At 46.2% G+C, this 21,462-nt stretch overlaps 1 protein-coding gene across 1 annotated transcript; it reads left to right on the plus strand.

The window, feature by feature from the left end:
* The first annotated feature begins 487 nt into the window (after nucleotides 1-487).
* Nucleotides 488-21,248, plus strand: LOC310796554 (BMP/retinoic acid-inducible neural-specific protein 3-like). Its single transcript, XM_083658759.1, has 8 exons — nucleotides 488-583; nucleotides 817-1,090; nucleotides 6,081-6,286; nucleotides 11,183-11,397; nucleotides 13,564-13,669; nucleotides 14,196-14,432; nucleotides 18,504-18,726; nucleotides 20,062-21,248. The coding sequence occupies exons 2-8, from the start codon at nucleotides 849-851 to the stop codon at nucleotides 21,197-21,199; spliced, it is 2,367 nt and encodes a 788-aa protein (XP_083514885.1). The 5' UTR covers nucleotides 488-583; nucleotides 817-848; the 3' UTR covers nucleotides 21,200-21,248.
* Nucleotides 21,249-21,462: the final 214 nt, after the last annotated feature.

Below are 21,462 nucleotides of genomic sequence, written 5' to 3' on the forward strand. Positions count from 1 at the left end.
GCTTTCTTCAGAACTTGATTATAGCCTACCTTCCATGATGATGCCCGCGCGGGGAGGGGAGGGCGCGGTGCGCTCCGTCTCGCAGCAGCCGCTCATTCATCCACCATGAGTGCGAGGAGGAGACGGTCCGGGGAGGAGAGGAGGAATCTCAGCCACGGCAGCTTCCACGCAACATGTATCAACAACTAGACACTTTTAAGACCATGCTGCTCTGCAAACGGGAGTCCAGATGGGAGGACGCACCTTTGCGGTCAATCTTTGGAAATATTTAAATGCTAAACAAGCATGAGTTTTTTGACCGACACGGATTCCTAGCTCCGGTGCTTTGGCTGTAACTTTAATATCGCCGTGCATTTAATTGGATAGATAGTCCGCTTTACGATCGGCTGCCACGCGGATGTTGGATTGTCCAAATAAAGTTCAGTGACTGTGAGGAAGGGGGAGGGGAAGGGACGAATTTGTGATTTTTGCCACTATCCCGGACCATTGACGGGCGAGCAAGGTTAATTACAGCACAGGACCAGAGGAATTCAATCCGTTTTGAAACGCATCATAGCGCATAGGCTACTATTGCAAAATCAAGGTATGTGCGTGCGTTTCCCTTCAAACATTTGATTAGGCTGCGTAGCGTAGTATCCAAGTGGAAATATAGTCTATATATTTGACTTGGGTAGTCCATTAAAAAACACGCATAGCCTGGCTGAATTTGCATAATCTACTAAATTAATTAGTTAACGCTCCCTCAAACTTGAAGGTCAATAACGTCATTCTTTAGTCCTAAAGTGTGTAAAAATGTCTTACTGTCACCCTCCATAGTTTGGAGAGAATGAGGTGTCTCTGGGTGAAGCATGAGCCGTCAGGGAATCAGTCATAGGCGGCTGTCTCTGCTATGGGAGGGGGCGGCTGTCAGCCTCTGGCTCTGCTGCTGCTGGACCGGGCCCCGGGCTGGAGCTGGAGCCGCTGCCGGATCCGGACCCAGCTCCCTGGGCTGGCTGCTGTCCGATAAAGGGCCTTTCCACCAGGCTCTGGAGTTCACAGAGGCTGCCGAGAGATACCAGCAGGGCTTCAGCACCAGATACAAGATCTACAGGTGAGCTCGCTCTCTGTTTGTGTGTGTGTGTGTGTGTGTGTGTGTGTGTGTGTGTGTGTGTGTGTGTACGTGTACGTGTACGTGTACGTACGTGTGTGTGTGTGTGTGTGTGTGTGTGTGTGTGTGTGTGTGTGTGTGTGTGTGTGGCACTGTGTGCGCGCGTGCCCGCGCGTATAGATAGGCTAAATTATGCACTCTAATTTACCCCAAAATTTGGTGGGAATGACGCAATTATCTCTAAAAGTCTGCAAACTGTAAGGTTTGCTCATGCTCAGTAACAGGCTATGGACCACAGCTGGTCACATGACATGGTCACATGGTTGATTAGCTTAATCACACCTGCACTCAATTAGTAGCTCAGTTAGTGACAGGATGAAGCTGGGGAAGCAGTGATGCTGAACGCATCTCGCTTCTCGTTTTACTTGTGAATTATGAATAAAAACACATTAGTAATCTGAATCTGTCTGTGCGGCAAACATTTATTCCTTGTCGGGTGTGTTTCTCCCCTGCATTTGACCAGCATCTCACAGATTTGGATCTGTGCAAAGGGCATCAGTCTTACTTTAAGCTAAGCTTTAAAGTAAAGCTGTGTTCACACCAAGATATTTATTTTTCTCTCTGTCGCTCGATTCAACCCTTTGGAATCGCTCTGTCGCTCTGTTTAAATCGCTCGTCAACAGGCACAATAATTGACGAACATCTGGGGGCTATGACGTTACACAATGTCATGATATTTGTCCACTACGAGCCACCGTAGTTGTTTACAAGCTAAGCCTATCAGCGTGCTCCTAACGCGAGCTCTATACCGGTAGTACAGACTTCACTTCATGTCAGCTCTCAGCCTGTCAATCAGCTGTCAATGCGGTTTGTTGCCACACAATAAACCAGTGGTTTGTTCCAAGCCAGTGTGATCCTTGACTCACTCTCACACGGCAGCCAATCAGCGTTGAACAGCGAGCGACTGATGCCAGCGTAATTTCGCTCAAGTTGGGACATTTCATCTCGGTCGCCCAGCGATTTTTCTCCCGGGCGAATATACGCTCAATCGCTCGTTTGCATTGACTTTGTATGTAAACTCGATGCCAGCGAAAAACTTTAATAGGTCGGTGTGAACGCAGCTTAAGACTTCCTAAGCTTTTTGGGGCTTTTATTTTGTGAGTGAAGAGTGACAATTCTGTTTGTGCTGTTTCGAAATAGCCCCTACAAGAGGGCAATATATATTTATTTACACCTGGCTTTCTTATAATCCTGTGCTAGCGTGCACTGTGCGACCAGTGTCACATCTTTTCAGGGGGTTAGATTTCCTAGCACTGTGCTCTAACCATGGGGTTTTCAAAATCTGAGACTGTGGGCCTCCCCCCAGTCAAAGCTTGGAAAAAGGTGCCCCCCTCACTCAATTCCTGGATGCCTATGGGATTATGATTACTTGATCCCACGGCACTCGACAATTGCGCCAAGAATAGCCTATTATTGCTGTTTGACATACTTCAGACTACACCAAATACATAAAAAGGTCTGTCTGAAGGCATTTGTTAGTTTCTGCCTCTGGGAAAAGGGGATAAAACGGTAAAATTCTCTAGTCTAAGTCTAGTCAGTCTAGTCTAAAGACTAGCGTGACAGACCCTCACCGACAGCCGAGACCTTGCCGACGGCCTGTGTGTGTCAGGGGCTTAAAGGGATAGGCCAACTTTTTGGGAGTTTCGCCCATTTGCCATATCGCCCAGACATAACAAAGATACACAATGCCTTTACCGTCACTCTCCGCGCAGTATACAGTGAGCTAGAGTCGTCCAGTTAGTTAGTATCGCCAATGAATTGGAGGAAATGGTACAGCCATTCAAGTCACCAAAAACACACATTCTAACAGCAACACAAACACTCACATGTATCAGAATCAGAATCACTTTTATTGCCACAGTATGCAAGTTACATACGAGGAATTTGTCTTAGTGTCTGTATGCAGCGTAGCGGTCACATCAATATACAGAGATAAGAAGTAGGAAGATAACTAAAGACAATCACAAAGTTGCAAGTGCAATCAAATCGAGTAAATATATACAATATGTACATGAGTGGTGAAGTGTTCTGTGGATGATAAATATTAATTTACGTTGAATTTACATGAGATTTACAGACTGAGTTAAATAGATGTTAAATAGGCAGTGGATTTACATGAATTTACAGTCAGAGTTAAATAAGAGTTTACATTGAATGTACATGAAATTTACAGGCTAAGTTAAATAGGCATTAAATGCGCAGGGAATTTACATGAATTTACAGTCCCAGTTAAACAGGCATTAAATTAGATATGAGTTCCAGTTTTATGGGGGGGGGGGGGGGGGTTCAGTTGAGTTTAGGAGGAGGTAGTGAGTTTGTGTGTGTGTGTGTGGGGGGGGGGGGTTGTTGGTGAGGTCCTTGGTGGAAGGGGTTTCCGGGCCTTGTTGGTGAGGCTGATGGCGGTTGGGAAGAAGCTGGTCTTGTGGCGGGTGGTTCTGGTCTTGGCAGACCTCAGTCTCTTGCCGTGGGGGAGTGTCTTAAAGAGTTTGTGGCCAGGGTGGGAGGGGTCAGCCATGATCTTGCGAGACCGCTTCAGTGTCCTGGCTGCATGCAGGTCCTGGAGGGATGGCAGGTTGCATCCGATTATCTTCTCAGCACAGCGGATGATGCGCTGAAGTCGGTTAATGTCTTTGACATGTACATGGAGTGACTCGTGCACTCACCACACGATGAAATAATAATCCATAGTCAAGCCTGTAACTTGTTAACAAGATGTATTGTATACTGTTTCTTGTTCTGTGTTTGGTCGGAACAAATAAAAATTAAATGAAATGAAATAATAATCCATAGTTATGTGAAACGTCATTTTCATCGTAAATCCACACGCCGAGAACTAAACAAAGATTAACTCAAGTTAGGCTTAGTGTTTTATCTCAGTTAGTGAAACCACCAGTCACTCCCCCTCTACCCACCACTCGAATCCCGACTCTTTACCACCTTCCTATTATCCCTAGCTACGGCCCCTAATCACTAAACTCACCAAATGGCCATGACTGACTGACTGACTCACTGAGTGTTCTGACTTTTCCATCTTCTGACCCCGGCAGGGCCTGCTGGCCCAGCGCCGTGGGAAAAACTCTCAAAATCATCGGTGACAGGAAAGTAAAACAAGTTGGAATACTGTTAAAATTAGTAGCTGTTTCCAGTGCAGCTGCCTAACCCGGCCTATTATTTGCTCGCTGTCTTGTAGCTGTAATCTCAGGAGGAAATATGTTGTTTATGTTTTTTTTTTCAAGAAATATGTCACTTTACACAGTCCCCCGCAGTGCTGCGTACCAGAGGACTGTTTTGATTATGTATTCTAAAATAGCTCTGGGGTGACATTATGGCACGGCACTTCTGACATGTAAATGAAAAAGCAGCGGCGCCACCATGCATGTCATCGTCTCACCCTTTGATAGTTTCTTTCCCCCTCAAGGAGGCAATTCCATCACTGTTGATTGCATACTGTACATATGCCTACAGGTTAGACATGCATGCATGCCACAATGTTTCTCTACAAGTCCACAGCGACCAGCCAGTTTGCCAAATGTGCATGCTAGTGACTTAGCTGGAGGCTGCACCCCGGGCCGGATCTATAATGCCCATCTGGCCACCAGCGAGAGACACTCTGCCTGTCCCTCGTTATGATGATTGGCCGTAATGACACCCTCAACACTGTCCTGATTCGCCAATTATTTCTCTGCCAATCGTTTTCTCATGGCAGTCATTTGATTGCCTCCCATGAGGAGCGAGAGGCACACAGCGCAGCAGGCAGCGCTGTGGGAGAGGTAGACATTGACTGATGGTATGGAAGGAGGGAGAGACAAGAAGGGAGAGAGGAGAGGGAGAGAGAGAATTGTCTTTCTATCAGTGTGGCTCCCGGTTGGTTCCCGAATGTGTACAATTGGTCGCGACGTGTGTCAAAAGGGCATGAGAGTGTCGACAGTTGATGGGCAGGCTGATGGAGACTGATGACTTGGGAAATAAAGTTAGACCCGTGGAAACTTTGTAACTTTGTTTTGTTTTCTTCCTCTCTTTTTTCTTTTTTCCCTCTCAGATCCCCTCCCTGCCCCGTTTTCTCCCCAATTATACTTTCGAATTCCCTCGGCTGTCCGGTCGTTACTCCACCCCTTCCACCGATCTGGGGAGCACTGTAGAGTAGCACATGCTTCCTCCGATACATGTGCAGTTTCCAGCCTCTTCTTTTCATCTGACAGCGATGAGTTTTCAGGATATAGCGCGTGGGAGGGTCACGTTACCCCCCCCCCCGTTCCCCTCCCCTCCCCCCGAACAGGCGCCCACTGACCGACCAGACGAGGTGACCAGGATATACACACCCTTAATCCGGCTTCCCACCTGCAGACATGGCCAATTGCGCCTGTATGGACCCCCGACCACGCCGGAGGCAACACGGGGGCTCAAACCTGTGTTGATGCACGGGTATCTTTCTTTCAATGAGCTGAGTTGTGTTTAACACATTTATGCTTGTTGCGGATGACAATTAGCAGCCCCGTAAAATGTACTTTATGTAGGTGATAACCTCCCTGTGTAAAGTGCAGCTTTTACAGTGGATAACATGAGCCACAACGATTTAACCTTCGTTTGTTACACTTGGATGTTGAAGTCCTCAAGGGATACAACATCATAGCCTCTTAAAGTGTGTGTGTGTGTGTGTGTGTGTGTGTGTGTGTGTGTGTGTGTGTGTGTGTGTGTGTGTGTGTGTGTGTGTGTGTGTGTGTGTGCCTGCCTGAATCTATTTGTCTGAAATACTGCATGCTTGTAACTACCCACATTCAATCTGCTGCTATCAACACAGCTTGTTAAATAGCAGCCCAGGGCGTTATTCACCACTAAAGGTCTCAACCAACCAAGTGAACGTGTGTGTGTGTGTGTGTGTGTGTGTGTGTGTGTGTGTGTGTGTGTGTGTGTGTGTGTGTGTGTGTGTTTCCAGGGAGTTTGGTCGATGGAAGGTCAACAGTTTGGCGGTGGAGAAGCGGGACAGCTTCGGCGGTGGCGGCGGCAGCCTGGCTCTGCCCCTCGACCCCGACTTCATGCACACCCTCCGGCAGCTGGGGAGGCGGCCGAGCCTCCACACGATCACGGAGAGCATCATCAAGAAATACGGAACCCACTTCCTCCTCTCTGCCACTCTGGGAGGTATTTATTTATTATTAACCTTTATTTATACACAGGAGCCTCACTGAGAGCAATGCTCTCGTTCACATTTCATACAGCCTACATTTACATTACGATACTACACAACACTGCATATCTTTAGACTGTGGGAGGAAACTGGAGCACCCAGAGGAAACCCACGCAAACACGGGGAGACCATGCAAACTCCACACAGAAAGGACCGGGGTGGAGATTCGAACCCCTGACCTTGGTGTGAGGCGACAGTGCTAACCGTACAGTAGATCCTCCTCTCTCCCACTCTGGGGGGTACAGTAGAGACAATGGCTGACCAATTTGGGGCCCGCAGGCCAACTTTGGCCCACCCCCCGTTTGTTTTGGCCCACCATAGATTTTAACCCCCCCCCCCCCCAAAAAAAAGAAAGAAATCTGCGACTTTCAGAGGCTCTAGCCATATGAAACTAGAAGACCTAAGGCAGTGGTTCTCAAATGGGGGTCCGGGGACCCCCAGGGGTCCATGAGGGAGTTCCAGGGGGTTCCCAGCCAAAAGGGGGGTAATTTATTTTCGCTATAATTCCATTCATAAGTAACACAGTGATTATTTTGGTCATCGGTTTTATACACTTTCTGTAATAAAACATCTAAAAGCATCAATCCTATTATCATATGGAGGACCGTGAGACAAAATCCTACCAAATGGGGGTCCATGGTCTACTCTTTGTCAGTTTAGGGGTCCATCATGTGAAAAAAATTGAGAACCACTGACCTAAGGAATCAACATAAAAAAAAAATGTTGGCCTATGGCCCTCCATCCAGATTAATTTTTGGCCCATGGCCCTCAAGCTCCATCCAGATTAATTTTTGGCTCTTCATAGGAAAGAATTTGGGCACCTCTGGTATAGACTCTATACTGTACCTCCCCGAGTGGCAGAGAGGAGGATGCTCACTGTACTCTATTGTACACTGTAGTACACTGTAGTATACTGTAGTACACTGTAGTATACTGTAGTACACTGTAGTATACTGTAGTACACTGTAGTATACTGTAGTACACTGTATACGAGGTACAGTACAGTACAGAGTACAGTGAGCTTCACTCTGGGAGGTACAGTACAGTACAGAGTACAGTGAGCTTCAAAGCGAGTCTTATTCAAACAGGCATCTCTAATGTGAATTTTTCTTCAGCATATGGGCCACCAGTTTTACCGTCTGTTGCTTTCTAAACAACAAAGCCTATATAAATGAAATGAGTGTTTTTCTTCTTTGTTTCTGGCAGCAGAGAAAAGATGGCTCTGGCTTAGACAGGCCTACGGAAAGGAAATTGGAGGTGGCAATGGAAACAAGGACAATGTTTTTTATTCAGCCTACATCAAAACAGCACAGTCCCCTAATGGGAGCTTCCCCGCCATTACCATGCTATCATCATAATAATAAGCCTTTGGCTTATATTATGTTGCTTCAATTAGTCATTATGATAAAATACTGTATATTAATGAGCAGATAGTAAAAGTGTTAGTTTGTTAGGTGTGTGTAACAGTTTAAAAGATAAAAATCCACCCAAACACTCTTAAAAACAGCTATTGGCAATGTCGCTTGGATTTATGGGCCCATTTGGTGTTTGGTGGTGTATTTTTCTTATTGCCACAGATAATTGGCTCAAACCTCAACAGTAAACAGAAGGTTTAAGCATCTTCAGTTCTTTCAGAATTGGAGAGCAAGGGTTTTTCTATAGACTCAACATTTTTGCAACAATCACCCAGGGAGAAATCCAGACAAATGTCTCCACCGACAGCAGCCTCAATAGACCAGAATGCATTGCAGCCGCAGGACATGTTGCATTTTGAGTGACGGGTTCGCTCGGTTCTGAGTGATGGCGATGCCAAAGGCGCCGTTCCGTGGTCTCATGCAGCTGCAACGTGTTGACCGGGCATATCATGTATTTTCACTGCTTTGGTATTACCTTTCATAACGTTACATCATGTGAAGATAGCAGCCCGCCAAGTGCTAATTAGCATTAATGGAAAATAAACTGAAATAAAATTACTTGAAAGCTTGAGAAATTACTTGACGGTGGCATTGCTCGCAGTGTGAAGTTACTACGCTGTCGCTAACACTATTTCTCCATCTAGAACAGACCTGGACATTACACGTCCCAGGGGCCAGTGAATCAGAATAAGTGCACAGTATGTTTTCTATAATTTAATTAATTATAATTAGGAAAAATAATTGCCCACCCCTGATCTAGATGTATACAGTAGAGTGCCTAAGAAGACACGCCCCTTCCGGGGTCCTAAGGAAGTGAATTTCCCATTCATTTTTCCATTGACGTTTTGTAAAATCCTTATAGAAAGAGTTGTGTTTGGACAAATAAAGCGATTCAGCTACGAGATGAATTGCGAGTGACCATAAAAACAACAACAACAAAACATAAAATCTTTGACAGATCGTTCAGCAACAGGGCGGACACAGTCACTGGGACATTCACTGATAACAAGGCAGACAATGTAGCTGCCACCCCAGTCCAAAAGTGCAATACGGGTGGACAGTCCCATAGGCCTACAGTACATTACCATATGAAGACAGGTGCAGAGGGCCCAACATCACACAGATTTCACAAGGGATCATTAATCAATTTCATCCTGTGTAATTAGCATGGGGTGAGATGGGTTTCTGTGTGCAAAATTAAAATTATTTTTTTGGTCCGGATTGTGGGAAGCCTCCATGATAACTGGGCTCCAGACCTGGACAATCTATCCTCCATAATCTGTCCAGTGGCAGGCTTCTGTAGGCAGATTTCAGGCCAAAATTATATAATTTAGATACCAGACTCCTGTTATTTCCCTGTGTAGTAAATAAACGATCTAGTGGATGAGTGGGGAGATGTTCTCATGGGACACCACATGTGCCTTAAGCGTGATCTAAGCTGCAAATAAAAGAAAAATGTGGAAGCCTGCAAATTAAAAGCTTCTTTGATGTCTTGAAAGGAGCACAAACCTGTGTTGCTATTATGTCCTTTAAATAATGCATTTTACTGTTATTCCAGTAAGAGGCTGAGATAGGTTTCCCTTCAATCAATACCCAGCAAGCACGGGCGGACCGGGACCAATCAAGAGAGCCTGATAGGGTCCAGATCAAGTCATATCATCTGGCCCAGAATATCACCCTAAATACTTTGCCACTGAAATCTCCATGAGGATAACTAAATGGTTGTAATTTAGGTCAAATCACATATTTTTTATCCATTCTAACATTATTATTTGTCCATTTCCTATCCAAATTCTGATCAGCACTTAACAGCAAATGCATGTGTCTTTGTTTTTTGTTCTTGAATATTTGATCGACACTTTATTTGGTTGTGAAATTATTGGGATCCACTGTCACACTGTGATGTCTAAGTGTGATGTCTGTGGGGCGGCTGTAGCTCAGGAGGTAGAGTGGGTCGTCACTATGGATGAAAGAGGTCGGTGGTTAGATTCCCGGCTCCTCCAGTCTGCATGTCGAGGTGTCCTTGGGCAAGATACTGAACCCCAAATTGCTCCTGATGGTGTGCCAGCACCCTGCGTGGCAGCTTGCCACCATCGGTGTATGAATGGGTGAATGTACCTACTGATTGTAAAGCGCTTTGGATAAAAGCGCTATATAAATGCAGGCCATTTACCATTTATAGGCCATGTCTACTCCACAAAGACTTTACTTGACACAGACTTTTTAAATATAAAGACACATTTATGCCATAACGTTACATGTAGAGTATATTTGTGTCTTGTAATTAGCCTGTGCTGTGGTGTGCAGGAGTGCATGGTGGGTAAAAGTTAGGTAAAAATTAAGGCTGCCCTATTTAACATTACTGCTGGCTGTGCACCCTACACTTGTAAAAATTGAGAGAAACCTCAATGAGTCTTCAAGATTAAAGTTTGAATGAATAGCATGCACAAATTACGTTTCGTTTTTTAAACTGTCCCGACTCCCGACTCCGCGGTTGGATGTGACACACGCTGTTGGAAAGAACAAGTGAACAACGCTTTGACCGCTTTGAATACAGTCTATTAGTTCAAGGTGCCACTGTTTGTCTTAGTGTAACCGAAGTGAATCAGCGGCGATTCGTCGTGAGTCCAGTGTGGTAGCGAGTGGATTAGTTAAACTCATAACTCTATAAAGGCACGTTAATCAGCTCCGCCAAGCGAGCTAGCTCTCTTGGTGCAGTGGTTAACGTGTCCGTCCCGTAGGTCGGCGGTTTGTATCCACCCCTGGGTAAGCCCTTAACATGCGTTGCTGCAAGTACCACCTACACACAACGCCATTACATTAGCAATCAGATAGCTCACTGGTAAAGTAGTGCACTGCTGCATGGGACATATATTATGTATAAAGCCCCATATCAGCTGTGAGTTGGCCTAGCCCTGGACGTCACTGAAAGACGTCATCAGACACATTGTACTTGCTGGGTAGGTCCCTGTTGTTAAATATCGATGAGAACATCTTACATTGAGATTCAGCTGTTGTTTGGGTGCTTCAGCTCTTCATGTACAAAGAAGAGTATTTTTCCAAGACTACTCATTTATTAATGTCTCCCACATAAGCAGTGTTCTAATATCAGTTTTGCTGTTTGTGTAATTATTAACTAATACATGCTTATGAAGATAGTCAAGGGGACCTCATCAGTGATCTTAAAATAACTCTCTATACCTGAGGATTTTCACAGACAAAGAGTCCTGGTCCATGCATTTGCTCAAGAAAAACCATCAGTCACCCTCAAGCACTTAATCACGACTGTGCTTTTCCAACCGACATGAAAAGATGCTAATGAACAGTGATTAGTGTTAGCACTAATGAAGTTCTTGTTCCCTCTGCCTGACTGTCACCAGGGGAGGAGGCTCTGACCTAATGAAGTTCTTGTTCCCTCTGCCTGACTGTCACCAGGGGAGGAGGCTCTGACCATCTTTGTCGACAAAAGGAAGCTGAGCCAGGAGTCTTCTTCCTCGGGGGCGGAGAGCAGCAGCAGCTACAGTAGCTTAAATAGCAGCGGCCCAGTGAACTTGGAGGCCCTCCACCAGCTGGCTGCCTCCTACTTCACCGACAGAGAGACGACCCTGCGCAGGCTCCACCACCTCCAGATCGCATCCACCGCCATACGGGTACGTGGAGGTCAGGGGAGGCGTGAATGCACCTCGGCCTGTTGGGAGATGAAACACCGCGTACTTTGCCGCCTCCAGGCAACGGTGTCGTTCGTAGCTTCTGCTTTGTTAGCCTCCAGCTCTCACAGTGTGCTGGAGCGCTGCCAGAGATGTCGAAGTTGGACCGGCTCGCTTTGGGGCCCGCGGGCCAACTGGGCCAAGTGGAGGTAGTGAACCCGTGAAGATGGGTTATTATCACAGTCAGTCTAGGCAAGCACAATGTTTCCAGCTGTACGGGTAGGGAAGAGAGCTTTGGATCAATGCTGTTAGTTTTACAGCCATGCAGATTTTTATTTTGTTTAGATTGTCTCTGTGTCACTCATACCATGTTCACTACAGTGCACGAGCAACACATACAGCAAATACATCATGTCACTATTTGATTTGTGACCTGCTGGTAGCTCGGCCAGCTGGCTCAGATACAGGTACAAGCAAATGTTTGCGTTTTCAATACCAACTCAGGCACTGCTTTTATTTAACTTATTACATCAGGTAGGAGTAAGAACCAATGCTTATTTAGAAAAAATTGCATTGTGAGCGTCACATCTGTTTCTCATCTTATCTCTTCACTGTGCTATGTATTCCAATGAAAAAGCTAATATATTTAAACAGAGGAGTGAAAATGAAAATTTCACTTGATTTTCATTTCAGGCTCTACAATTAATTCTTATAATGTTAGTAGCGAAGGGCGCCCGGGTAGTGCAACAGTAGAATCCCTGCCTACCAACACCAGGCACGCAGGTTCGAGCCCCGTGTTACCTCCGGCTTGGTCGGGCGTCCGTACAGGCACAATTGGCACAATTGTCCGTGTCTGCGGGTGGGAAGCCGGATTAAGGGTATGTGTCCTGGTGGTCGCTGCACTAGCGCCTCCTCTGGTCGGTCAGGGGGGCCTGTTCGGGGGGGAGGGTAACCGGGGGGAATAGCGTGATCCTCCCACGCGCTACGGTGAAACTCCTCGCTGTCAGGTGAAAAGAAGGGGGATGATCAGTAGCGAGAGTGTAAAACAAATTCTATAAATTAGAGTTGATGATATGTCTGTGAGTGAATACAAATGTAGTTGCTCTGAAAATGGAATCGACCTTCCCTGTTTTATCGGCAGCAAACGTTAACAGCGCTTTGTAATGAGGCGAGTGGAGAAGCGGAACAGAGCAGCCGTTGCATGTCCTGTACTACACTGTATAAAACAGCACTCGTCCATTTTATCATCTGAAGTGGCTATTAGAGTGTACACATTAATCAGCGTGAGGGCCAAATGTAGATGCTATAGTGAGCAGCCATTGATGAAGACAAGTGCCCCCCCCCCTGAAACGAGGATTATTCAAAACAAGGTTATGTATCAGCGTGATGGATTGGAGATATCATTCCATTCATTTCCAGGCAGACAGTGTGTGGAGACAAGACAGACTGAAGATCAGAGCAAGAGAAAGAGGGAGAGAGACCAATGCCATAGATAGTTCATGAGAGATGTGAAGCAGCACCTGGTATATCTGCTCATTCATTAAAACACATATGGCAACGGGGTTTCAATGAGAAATGGTAAGGTAAACATATATGCTAATAGACGTTACGAGAATTTGCCAAATGTTTTAGCCTTTTTAACTTCAACATCAAGGTTAATAAATTATTTTCTAAATCAATGAATCAGTTGGGGTTTTGAATTGTAGGGAAGTTGATTTCTCCTCTCAGATCAAGCCAAATTATTCTGAGGAGTGAAGGCTTTCTAATTGCGGACCTGTTGAGTGTTGCTTAAGAGTGACTCATCAATTTAAAAAAGTTAACGCTAAGGCATAACACATTTGATGAGTCATGACTGTGCATTTATCCTCTTTCGATTTTCTTCGTACATACACAGAGCAAAATCAGTCAATATGTACAAGAAATGTGAACCTGGTATGAAACTTTTATCACGATTGATTTGTGGTTGATGAGAGTGTCCCTTGGTTGTTTTCTATATTTGAAATGGGAAAAGAAAACCTCTGGTATGATTGTGTCCACCTGCTGACATGTATTCATACATATTGATGATGACTTAATCTTCCACAAAGAATTGACAACACAGACTCAACCACCAGACCAAGTCATGACAGACATCAGACATGTTCTTTACTGTCATGTCCTCGCTGGCAGGTGACTGAAACCAGAACCGGGCCCCTCGGATGCAGCAACTATGACAATCTGGACACAGTCAGCTCCGTCCTGGTTCACAGTCCAGAAAACAAGGTTCAGCTACAAGGTAGAAATCTACCTTAAATACACCCCTGACAGAAATGCATCTAACATCTACTCTACTGTACAGTAGCTGTGTCCCCGTCTCTCTCAGGCATATTCTGCTCTTGTGATAGCGAGCACTTCCTTTATCGACCTCGTTTATTGACTGAATGCTGCTGAAGATGTAAAAATATATAAAAATGGATTGATAGAAAAAAAGATTCCTGGTAAACCTAGTGTTGCATTACATGCATGAAGTATTACACGAGGTGGAAAAATCATATTACCAGGCTCCACATAAGAATAGTTTTCAACAAAACAAAAGCTTGTAAGTGATTATCGATACCAGAATTTATCTGTGATATGTGTGCATGAGGGATATTATTATTATTATGATTATTATTATTGTGACTCCTATTATTATTATTATTATTATTATTATTATTATTATTATTATTATTATTATTATTATTATTATTGTGACTCCTATTATTATTATTCTCATTCTCATTGTGACTCAGCCTATACGTTCTGTATACCACCCCCTACAGGACTGCAGGTCATCCTGCCGGCCTACCTGCAGAGCCACTTCATTCAGGCCGCCCTCGACTACATCGGCTGTAAATCCGAGGGGCGCTTTGTGTGCCAGCACAGCGACTGCTGGTGTGAGTGCAGCCCGCGCTTCCCTCAGTGCAACTGTCCTCACGCCGACCTGGACGCTCTGCAGCGCCACCTGCTGCGCGTCCGAGACGCCTGGACCCTCACCAACCAGGAGTTTGAGGAATCTGGTGAGTCAGCTTTTTTTTTTATTCACTGTGATCCTGTGATTGTTGTTTTTTTACTCAAGAAATATACGACAAAAACACATTTATTGCTTCTGTCCTGAATACATTCAGTACCGACGCTTGGGTATTAAACCCGGGCAGACGCTGAATCGAGAGGTCTGTCAATCAATTCAAAAGACTTTATTCATCCCTCAATACCGCGATTCAAAGCAGTGATTTCATAAACAAGAAACCACAATATACAATCATTGACAAACATATAAACAAGAAGAAGGCAAGATATAATATAGACATAAAAAAGGCCAGGTCACAACATAATAAATACTATCCAATTCTGTCCAGTCCAGAGGAAAGTGCAAGTGCATTTATCGGTCTGCTGTGTGAGAAGACCATTTACTATTCGAAAGTCCTATGGCTTCTGGAATAAAACCACCCTTCTGGCTTCTGTTTGTTTCAGTCAATATGATCATGAAAAACAAGACTAGGCAGGCCTAGTTAAGCCGGGCCCGGACTGCTGACGCTCTTTTTTTGTGCAAGTTGCCAAGATTACCAAGTTGCCAAGTTGCTAAGAGCTAGCTCAAAGTTCAGTTCACAGTCCCCCAAAAATTAGCAGTTCATGTTCATTTCTTCATTTTTTTTCATTAGCTGCAGCTCCGAGCCATTCTTTCTCCATAGAATCACCAATGTTGCAGACCATCTCCGCAATCATTATTTCGTCCCCAAAAACGTTCACTTCTGTGTGATTATCTCCAACTGCTTTTTTCCCCCCCAGTTCGGAAAACTGGAAGGGATGGTTGTGTTTTAGATGAGCTTTAGTTGTATTGCCACTGTTTTTAAACAACAATGGCAGGTTAATTGGATCTCCTCTCTCTCATTTGCCTCAAAGCCAAAATATTCCCACTCCGGAGCTATGGAGTTTGGTTTTGAAACCAAGTCCATTTGGACTTTTATGTTATCTTCACCGCTATGTGTCACTGTCATTGGGCTGTTAGAGTGTGTGTGTGTGTGTGTGTGTGTGTGTGTGTGTGTGTGTGTGTGTGTGTGTGTGTGTGTGTGTGTGTGTGCGCGACGTGCATGCGCAGGCGTGTGTGGGTGTGTGTGTGTGTGTGTGTGTGTGTGGAGGAACTGCCCGAGCCCCGCCCATGGTGAAACTGGAGACAGAGAGCAGAGGAGACAGAAGGAACGTGGCCAGAAATGACAGCTAAACGTGTCTCATTAAGGCTGAAACATACTTCAAACCCAACGTGAGCCTCGACTTAGGACGTTGGCGGCAGCTAGACAGTCATACTCGACCGTCAGCTCACACACACACACACACACACACACACACACACACACACACACACACGTGCAGAGTTTCCCCTCCCATCAGAGAATTTCTTAAATGCACGGTGGTAGGGGGAAATGCGGCAAATGTTTTTCTTAAATGCTGTAATCAGAGCCAATTAGCAATTACACCGTCCTTTCATCTACATTCAATAAAGATGGTTTTTGCATACTTATATAATATTTATGAAGAAAATCACCATTTATGGGCGTCCGCTTCCCAACAGGGAACGCGGCAGACATGGAAGCTCAAGCCGGCCAGCCAGTCCATGCACAACACTGCTGCTGCTCAATGCTCACGGGTGCGTATTTCAACAAGAGGGAGTCAGTGAGTCAGTCAGCCAGTCAGTCAGCCAGTCAGTCAGTGTTTCAACAATAGGGAGTCAGTCAGTCAGCCAGCCAGTCAGCCAGCCAGTCAGTCAGCCAGTCAGTCAGCCAGCCAGTCAGTCAGCCAGTCAGCCAGCCAGTCAGTCAGTCAGCCAGCCAGTCAGTCAGTCAGCCAGTCATTCAGCCAGTCAGTCAGCCAGTCAGTCAGTCAGCCAGCCAGTCAGCCAGCCAGTCAGCCAGTCAGTCAGCCAGTCAGTCAGGCAGCCAGTCAGTCAGCCAGTCAGTCAGTCAGTCAGTCAGTCAGTCAGTCAGCCAGCCAGTCAGCCAGTCAGCCATTCAGCCAGCCAGTCAGTCAGCCAGTCAGTCAGTCAGCCAGCCAGTCAGTCAGTCAGCCAGTCAGCCAGTCAGCCAGCCAGTCAGCCAGCCAGACAGACAGTCAGTCAGTCAGTCAGTCAGTCAGTCAGTCAGCCAGCCAGTCAGTCAGTCAGCCAGTCAGCCATTCAGCCAGCCAGTCAGTCAGTCAGCCAGTCAGTCAGTCAGCCAGTCAGCCAGCCAGTCAGTCAGTCAGTCAGTCAGCCCCAGAGACTCTTGTAGGCCGGCGCCCGCTCTGGCAAAAAGCTACAATGCACCTTTTAGTTTTTTGCTCATGGAGTTGTTGTTTGCATGGAGATTTCATTGTGTTATATTGCTTTTGTTTGCATTGGGACTGGACGTATTGGCTATTTAAAGCCGCCACATGGAGCAATTTAACCAGAAGTGCGCTGCTCCGGTGCAGGACTGGAAGGCTCTGCATGATGACAAGTGAAGCTAACGCTACGTTGACTTAAAAACTCAACCTCTTTAACACCAAAGTGCTGTGGCGGCTGGCGGCACGGCGTTGTAACGAAGAGAATCGCCGAACCAAATGTTTCATTAATGTGTTGACTTCACTGCCGTTCACATCAGTTACAAATCACAGAGCTAGTATGTGGATGTATCAACGTGAAGCTGACTCACTCTGGTCCCATTCCTCACTCCTGACCTCTGCTGTACCGCCTTGCCTACAGCACTTCCCCTTTAAGCACTGCTCCTAATAACTCTTAAGTGCATTCATTTTGAGACAGCCGTATAATTACCATAAACAAAAGCAGACAGAAAAAATAAACGAGGAAAGAGCCTGTGTGTTCTTCTTAGTCTGTTTATTGTGTATTTTGCTTCTGTTCATTTTATCATCAATATTTCGTCTTTGTTCGCCTCTCTGCGGGCCCCTCCCAAGGTTTCTTCCATTTTCCTTCCTAATGAGCTTTTAGTGGAAGTTTTTCATTGTTCTCCGTCGCTGAAGGTCTAAGGTTTTCGTGGGAGTTTTTCATTGTTCTCCCTCGCTGAAGGTCTAAGGTTGGGGCTGTTGTTTTCATTTATTGTGAAGCCCTTGGAGACTGTGATAAAAGACCCACACAAACACATTTAAATTGACTTGAGATGTTTCTCACAATGGCAGAATGGCGGAATGAGTGGTTGATGGAAAAATTACTACCGACATGTTTATCCTCTTCAGAAAAGACGAAGAGAAAGCGGTCAAAGAAGCTCACATCCTCTTTGCGACAGGAAGGCAACGTTATAAATGTCTTACTTTTGAGAAACACAGAAACAGTAACAATACCACTGGTGTGAGATGGAAGCTAACAATCATCTCCACCATGGGTTTATTTGGTTGCAGTAATCATACCAAGGTAGCACAATTAATGTGACAGTGATGATGTTAAAATGCTACTGGTAGCAGACTCCAGTGGTCTTGACGCTGAGTGCTTCTGGTTCTTGTTCTCCTTTCTCGTTTCTGAGTAGTAAAAAAAAAAGACAGAGTGAAAGAGAACGTAGGCAGTCTGAGGCAACGCTGTCAGTGCACCAATATGCAAATCATCTTTAACAATGAGCAGAGAGACGCACGGTGTGCTTGAGAAACTTTTCTTCTGCAAGATCTCAAGGAACTTTTTCACTTCAAAAACACAAGATTTTCCGTTATATTTTAATTAAAAATATAAATACAGCTACTACTGCACCTGCCTTGCTTTCACATCATTTAATGCAGGAACAGCATTTTTTTTTTTTTTTTTTTTCGCGCCGTCACTCATTTCTAATTAGAGAAATAGCTCCTTTGAACAGGTGGTGATTAGCATAATGGGATCTCTTGACAGAAAGAGAAAATATGAACGTTTGTTCTCTTGACAAGCTGATGACATCAGCAGCTGGGGGGTGGGTGGGTGGGTAACAAAACATGCTTTCTTGGCACGTTGCAACTGTTTATTGCCCTCTTCAGCTGTTTGATTTTCTGGCACAAACAATTCAGGAGTGCTGGACAGATTTTTGGATATCGTTACCGTGCGTGGCTGCCGGCCAACGCAGGCAAAGGAGTTTACTTATTCATGTCTCTTCTTCCTACCACAGAGGAGTTCCAAAGCTTTGTTGGCAAACTGCCAACGCACTACGCTGTGAACACATCTGTCGTCGAGCACCTGTGGAGGACGGACGGCAACCTGCTCCAGCGCTACCGGCAGCTGGAGACCGGCAGCGACCAGCTCCTCGGCAAGGCGCGCCGCACCGCTAACAAGCTCTTCAGCCTCAGCAAGAGGTGCCGAAAGCAGCCCAAAATAGTCCTGCAGAGGCAGAGGTAAGCAGCCGCGGCGAAGAACGAACAGGAAGGAGGGATGTTTATACCGGGGCCCGTTAACCCAAGGTGCCTCGGCAAAAAACGTATAATTATGAAAATGATTTATGCGCGCCGCGTGGGAGAATGCTGCGGAGCGAGGAGGCACTTATTAGGAGGCACTTGAGGAGAAGTGGTGGCGGAGTGAGGTTGAGAAGTGCTGACGGCAGCCGGGCGCTTTCTCCGTTTCGCCGGCGGGGGAAAAAAAAAGACAAATGGTATTATTATGAGGAGAGTCTGGCCCAACAGACACGTTTCACCGCGATCGCCCCCGCAGGTGTAAACGGCATTGCAATCAATGCTGCAGCTAACAATCCACTTTCTGCCACGGTGCCACATCCAGCGATTTTTTTTATTGCTGTGTGCCAGCAATACACGACTGTTAGGATACATCGATCTTTATCCTTTTCTTTTATTATTATGGCTGCTGTTTCAGCACAATTCCCACCTGGACTCTTAATTATTTGGCCAGTCTATCAGAGGCCACTATGATCATAACTTAAGTCAGATTTATGCCTCTCTCATGAACACTCTATTTTCATAGCTATTTCTAGCAGAGGAAATTAACCAAATGACACAATCCATCAGCTCAGCACTCACATGCAGGCTCCGCCTCCTCAGTCCACAATCCAATTACCTTTCTTTATCACACCACTCCTGATCGTAAAGACAGAATTTGATAGTTTACGACTACTAGATAAGGCCGTTTTTTCTATTCATGTTCCAATGAAACAAGAACTGTCACTCATATATTGTGTTTTTTGGCTTATTTACCCTGTGATTGTATTTGAAATGTATTGTTAGTTATATTCTATATGCTATATCATAAAGAAAGGAGGATAGGATGGAGATGTAAGAGAGGGAGAGACAGAGAGTTAATGCATTTACTTGTGCGACTGTGTCTGGGTGTGTGTGCGACTGTGTGTGTGTATGTGTGTGTGTGTGTGTGTGTGTGTGTGTGTGTGTGTGTGTGTGTGTGTGTGTTTGACCCATCACCACCCATCTGCACCACTCAAGGGGAATTCACTAGATTAAAATGTTCATTTTGATCTGATTTGGCTTGTGCAACAACAGCTGAGCCTATGAGCATAAAATAAAAATTGGTTTCCGCTACACTCATAATAAAAGGTATTTTTTGGAGAAAATCCATTAGGGATCTTATTGGACAAAAAAATTGTTTCATTCATTGTATAATCGGAAAACATAACCCCGAAAGAAAAGTGACAAACAACAAATTGGATTTGTCCTCTCCACCCGTATGGCGGTGCGGTATCTGAAAACCTGTTGTTTCTGTCCCAGGCCTCTGCACCACTGGATAAGCTACATCCTTTCCATCCTGTACTGCAGTGAGAACAACCAGATCGGCGTGTACAGCGACGCGAGCCGCAGCTGCTCTTGCCCCTACCACCACCCCCCCTGCCAGGGCCTGATCCCCTGCTCCGTGGGCGAGGGTCCGCTCTGCGCCTCCTGCTCCGCAGAGAACCGGACCCGCTGCTCCGGCTGTAATCCCGGCTTCACCCTGACCCAGGGGAGCTGCCGGCCGGCCGCGCCCGACCCCACCGACCCCTATCTGGGCCTGGAGAGCGACCGAGACCTGCAGGACCTGGAGCTGCGCTACCTGCTCCAGCGGCGAGACCCGCGCATCACCCTGCACGCCGTGTTCGTCAGCAACGACGTGCGTCTGAACGCCTGGTTCGACCCGTCCTGGAGGAAAAGGATGCTGCTCACGCTCAAGAGCAACCGGGTCAAGTCCAACCGCGTTCACATGCTGCTCGGGGTGGCCCTCCAGGTGTGCCTCACCAAAAACGGCACCCTGGAGCCGGCTTTCTCTCTGTTTGTGAATCCCTTCGGGGGCAGCCACTCAGAGAGCTGGACCATGCCCATAGGCCAGCACGGCTACCCCGACTGGGAGAGGACCAAGCTGGATATCCCCTTGGACTGTTACAACTGGACGTTGACTCTCGGGAACAGGTGGAAGAGCTTTTTTGAGACCGTTCATTTCTACCTGAGGAGCCGCATCAGGGACTCCGGGGGAGCGGCGGGGGGAGGAGGGCGAAACAGCACGTCGTACTACGAGCCTGTGGAGGCGACGGAGCCGTCCAGCAACATCGGCTACATGAAGGTCAACAGCATGCAGCTGCTGGGATACAGCGTGCACTTTGACCCGGAGGCCATCCAGGACCTGATCCTGCAGATAGACTACCCGTACACTCAGGGCTCGCAGGACTCGGCCCTGCTGCAGCTGGTGGAGCTGCGGCACCGCGTCAACCGCCTCTCGCCTCCGGGGGCGCAGCACGTGGATCTGTTCGCCTGCCTGCTCCGTCACAGACTCAAACTGTCCAGTGCCGACGTGACCAGGATACTCACTGCCCTGCAGGCGTTCAGCGCCAGACAACCAAACTACGTGGAATACGAGGCAAACAAACTTTGTAGTTAATGGGCAGCGCGGCTCCCATTCGATGTTTTGTACTGTTACCTTGCTATTATTGACCGGGCTGACTCGCATAGCCTGTGTCGTTTGTCAGCTGGATCCATTTGTGTCAAGTGTGTGTGTTGTTCTAGGCCTTGTTGTACAATATGTGCAATTAAATTTGATGCTTTTATCACTCCAGATATGACGTTTTATGATTTAATATTGTGTTATTGCAATCTTCTTTTTATATTAGAACATAACAATTTAAACGTTAATACACAAAACAC

Source organism: Poromitra crassiceps (assembly GCF_964638095.1).
Source record: "Poromitra crassiceps genome assembly, chromosome: 23".
NCBI lineage: Eukaryota > Metazoa > Chordata > Actinopteri > Beryciformes > Melamphaidae > Poromitra > Poromitra crassiceps.

Coding starts and splice junctions, on each gene's coding strand:
- LOC310796554 (XM_083658759.1), top strand. CDS start 849: ATGAGCCGTCAGGGAATCAGTCATAGGCGGCTGTCTCTGCTATGGGAG. Junction 11,398..13,563: donor TCGCATCCACCGCCATACGG/GTACGTGGAGGT, acceptor CCTCGCTGGCAG/GTGACTGAAACCAGAACCGG. Junction 18,727..20,061: donor ATAGTCCTGCAGAGGCAGAG/GTAAGCAGCCGC, acceptor TTTCTGTCCCAG/GCCTCTGCACCACTGGATAA.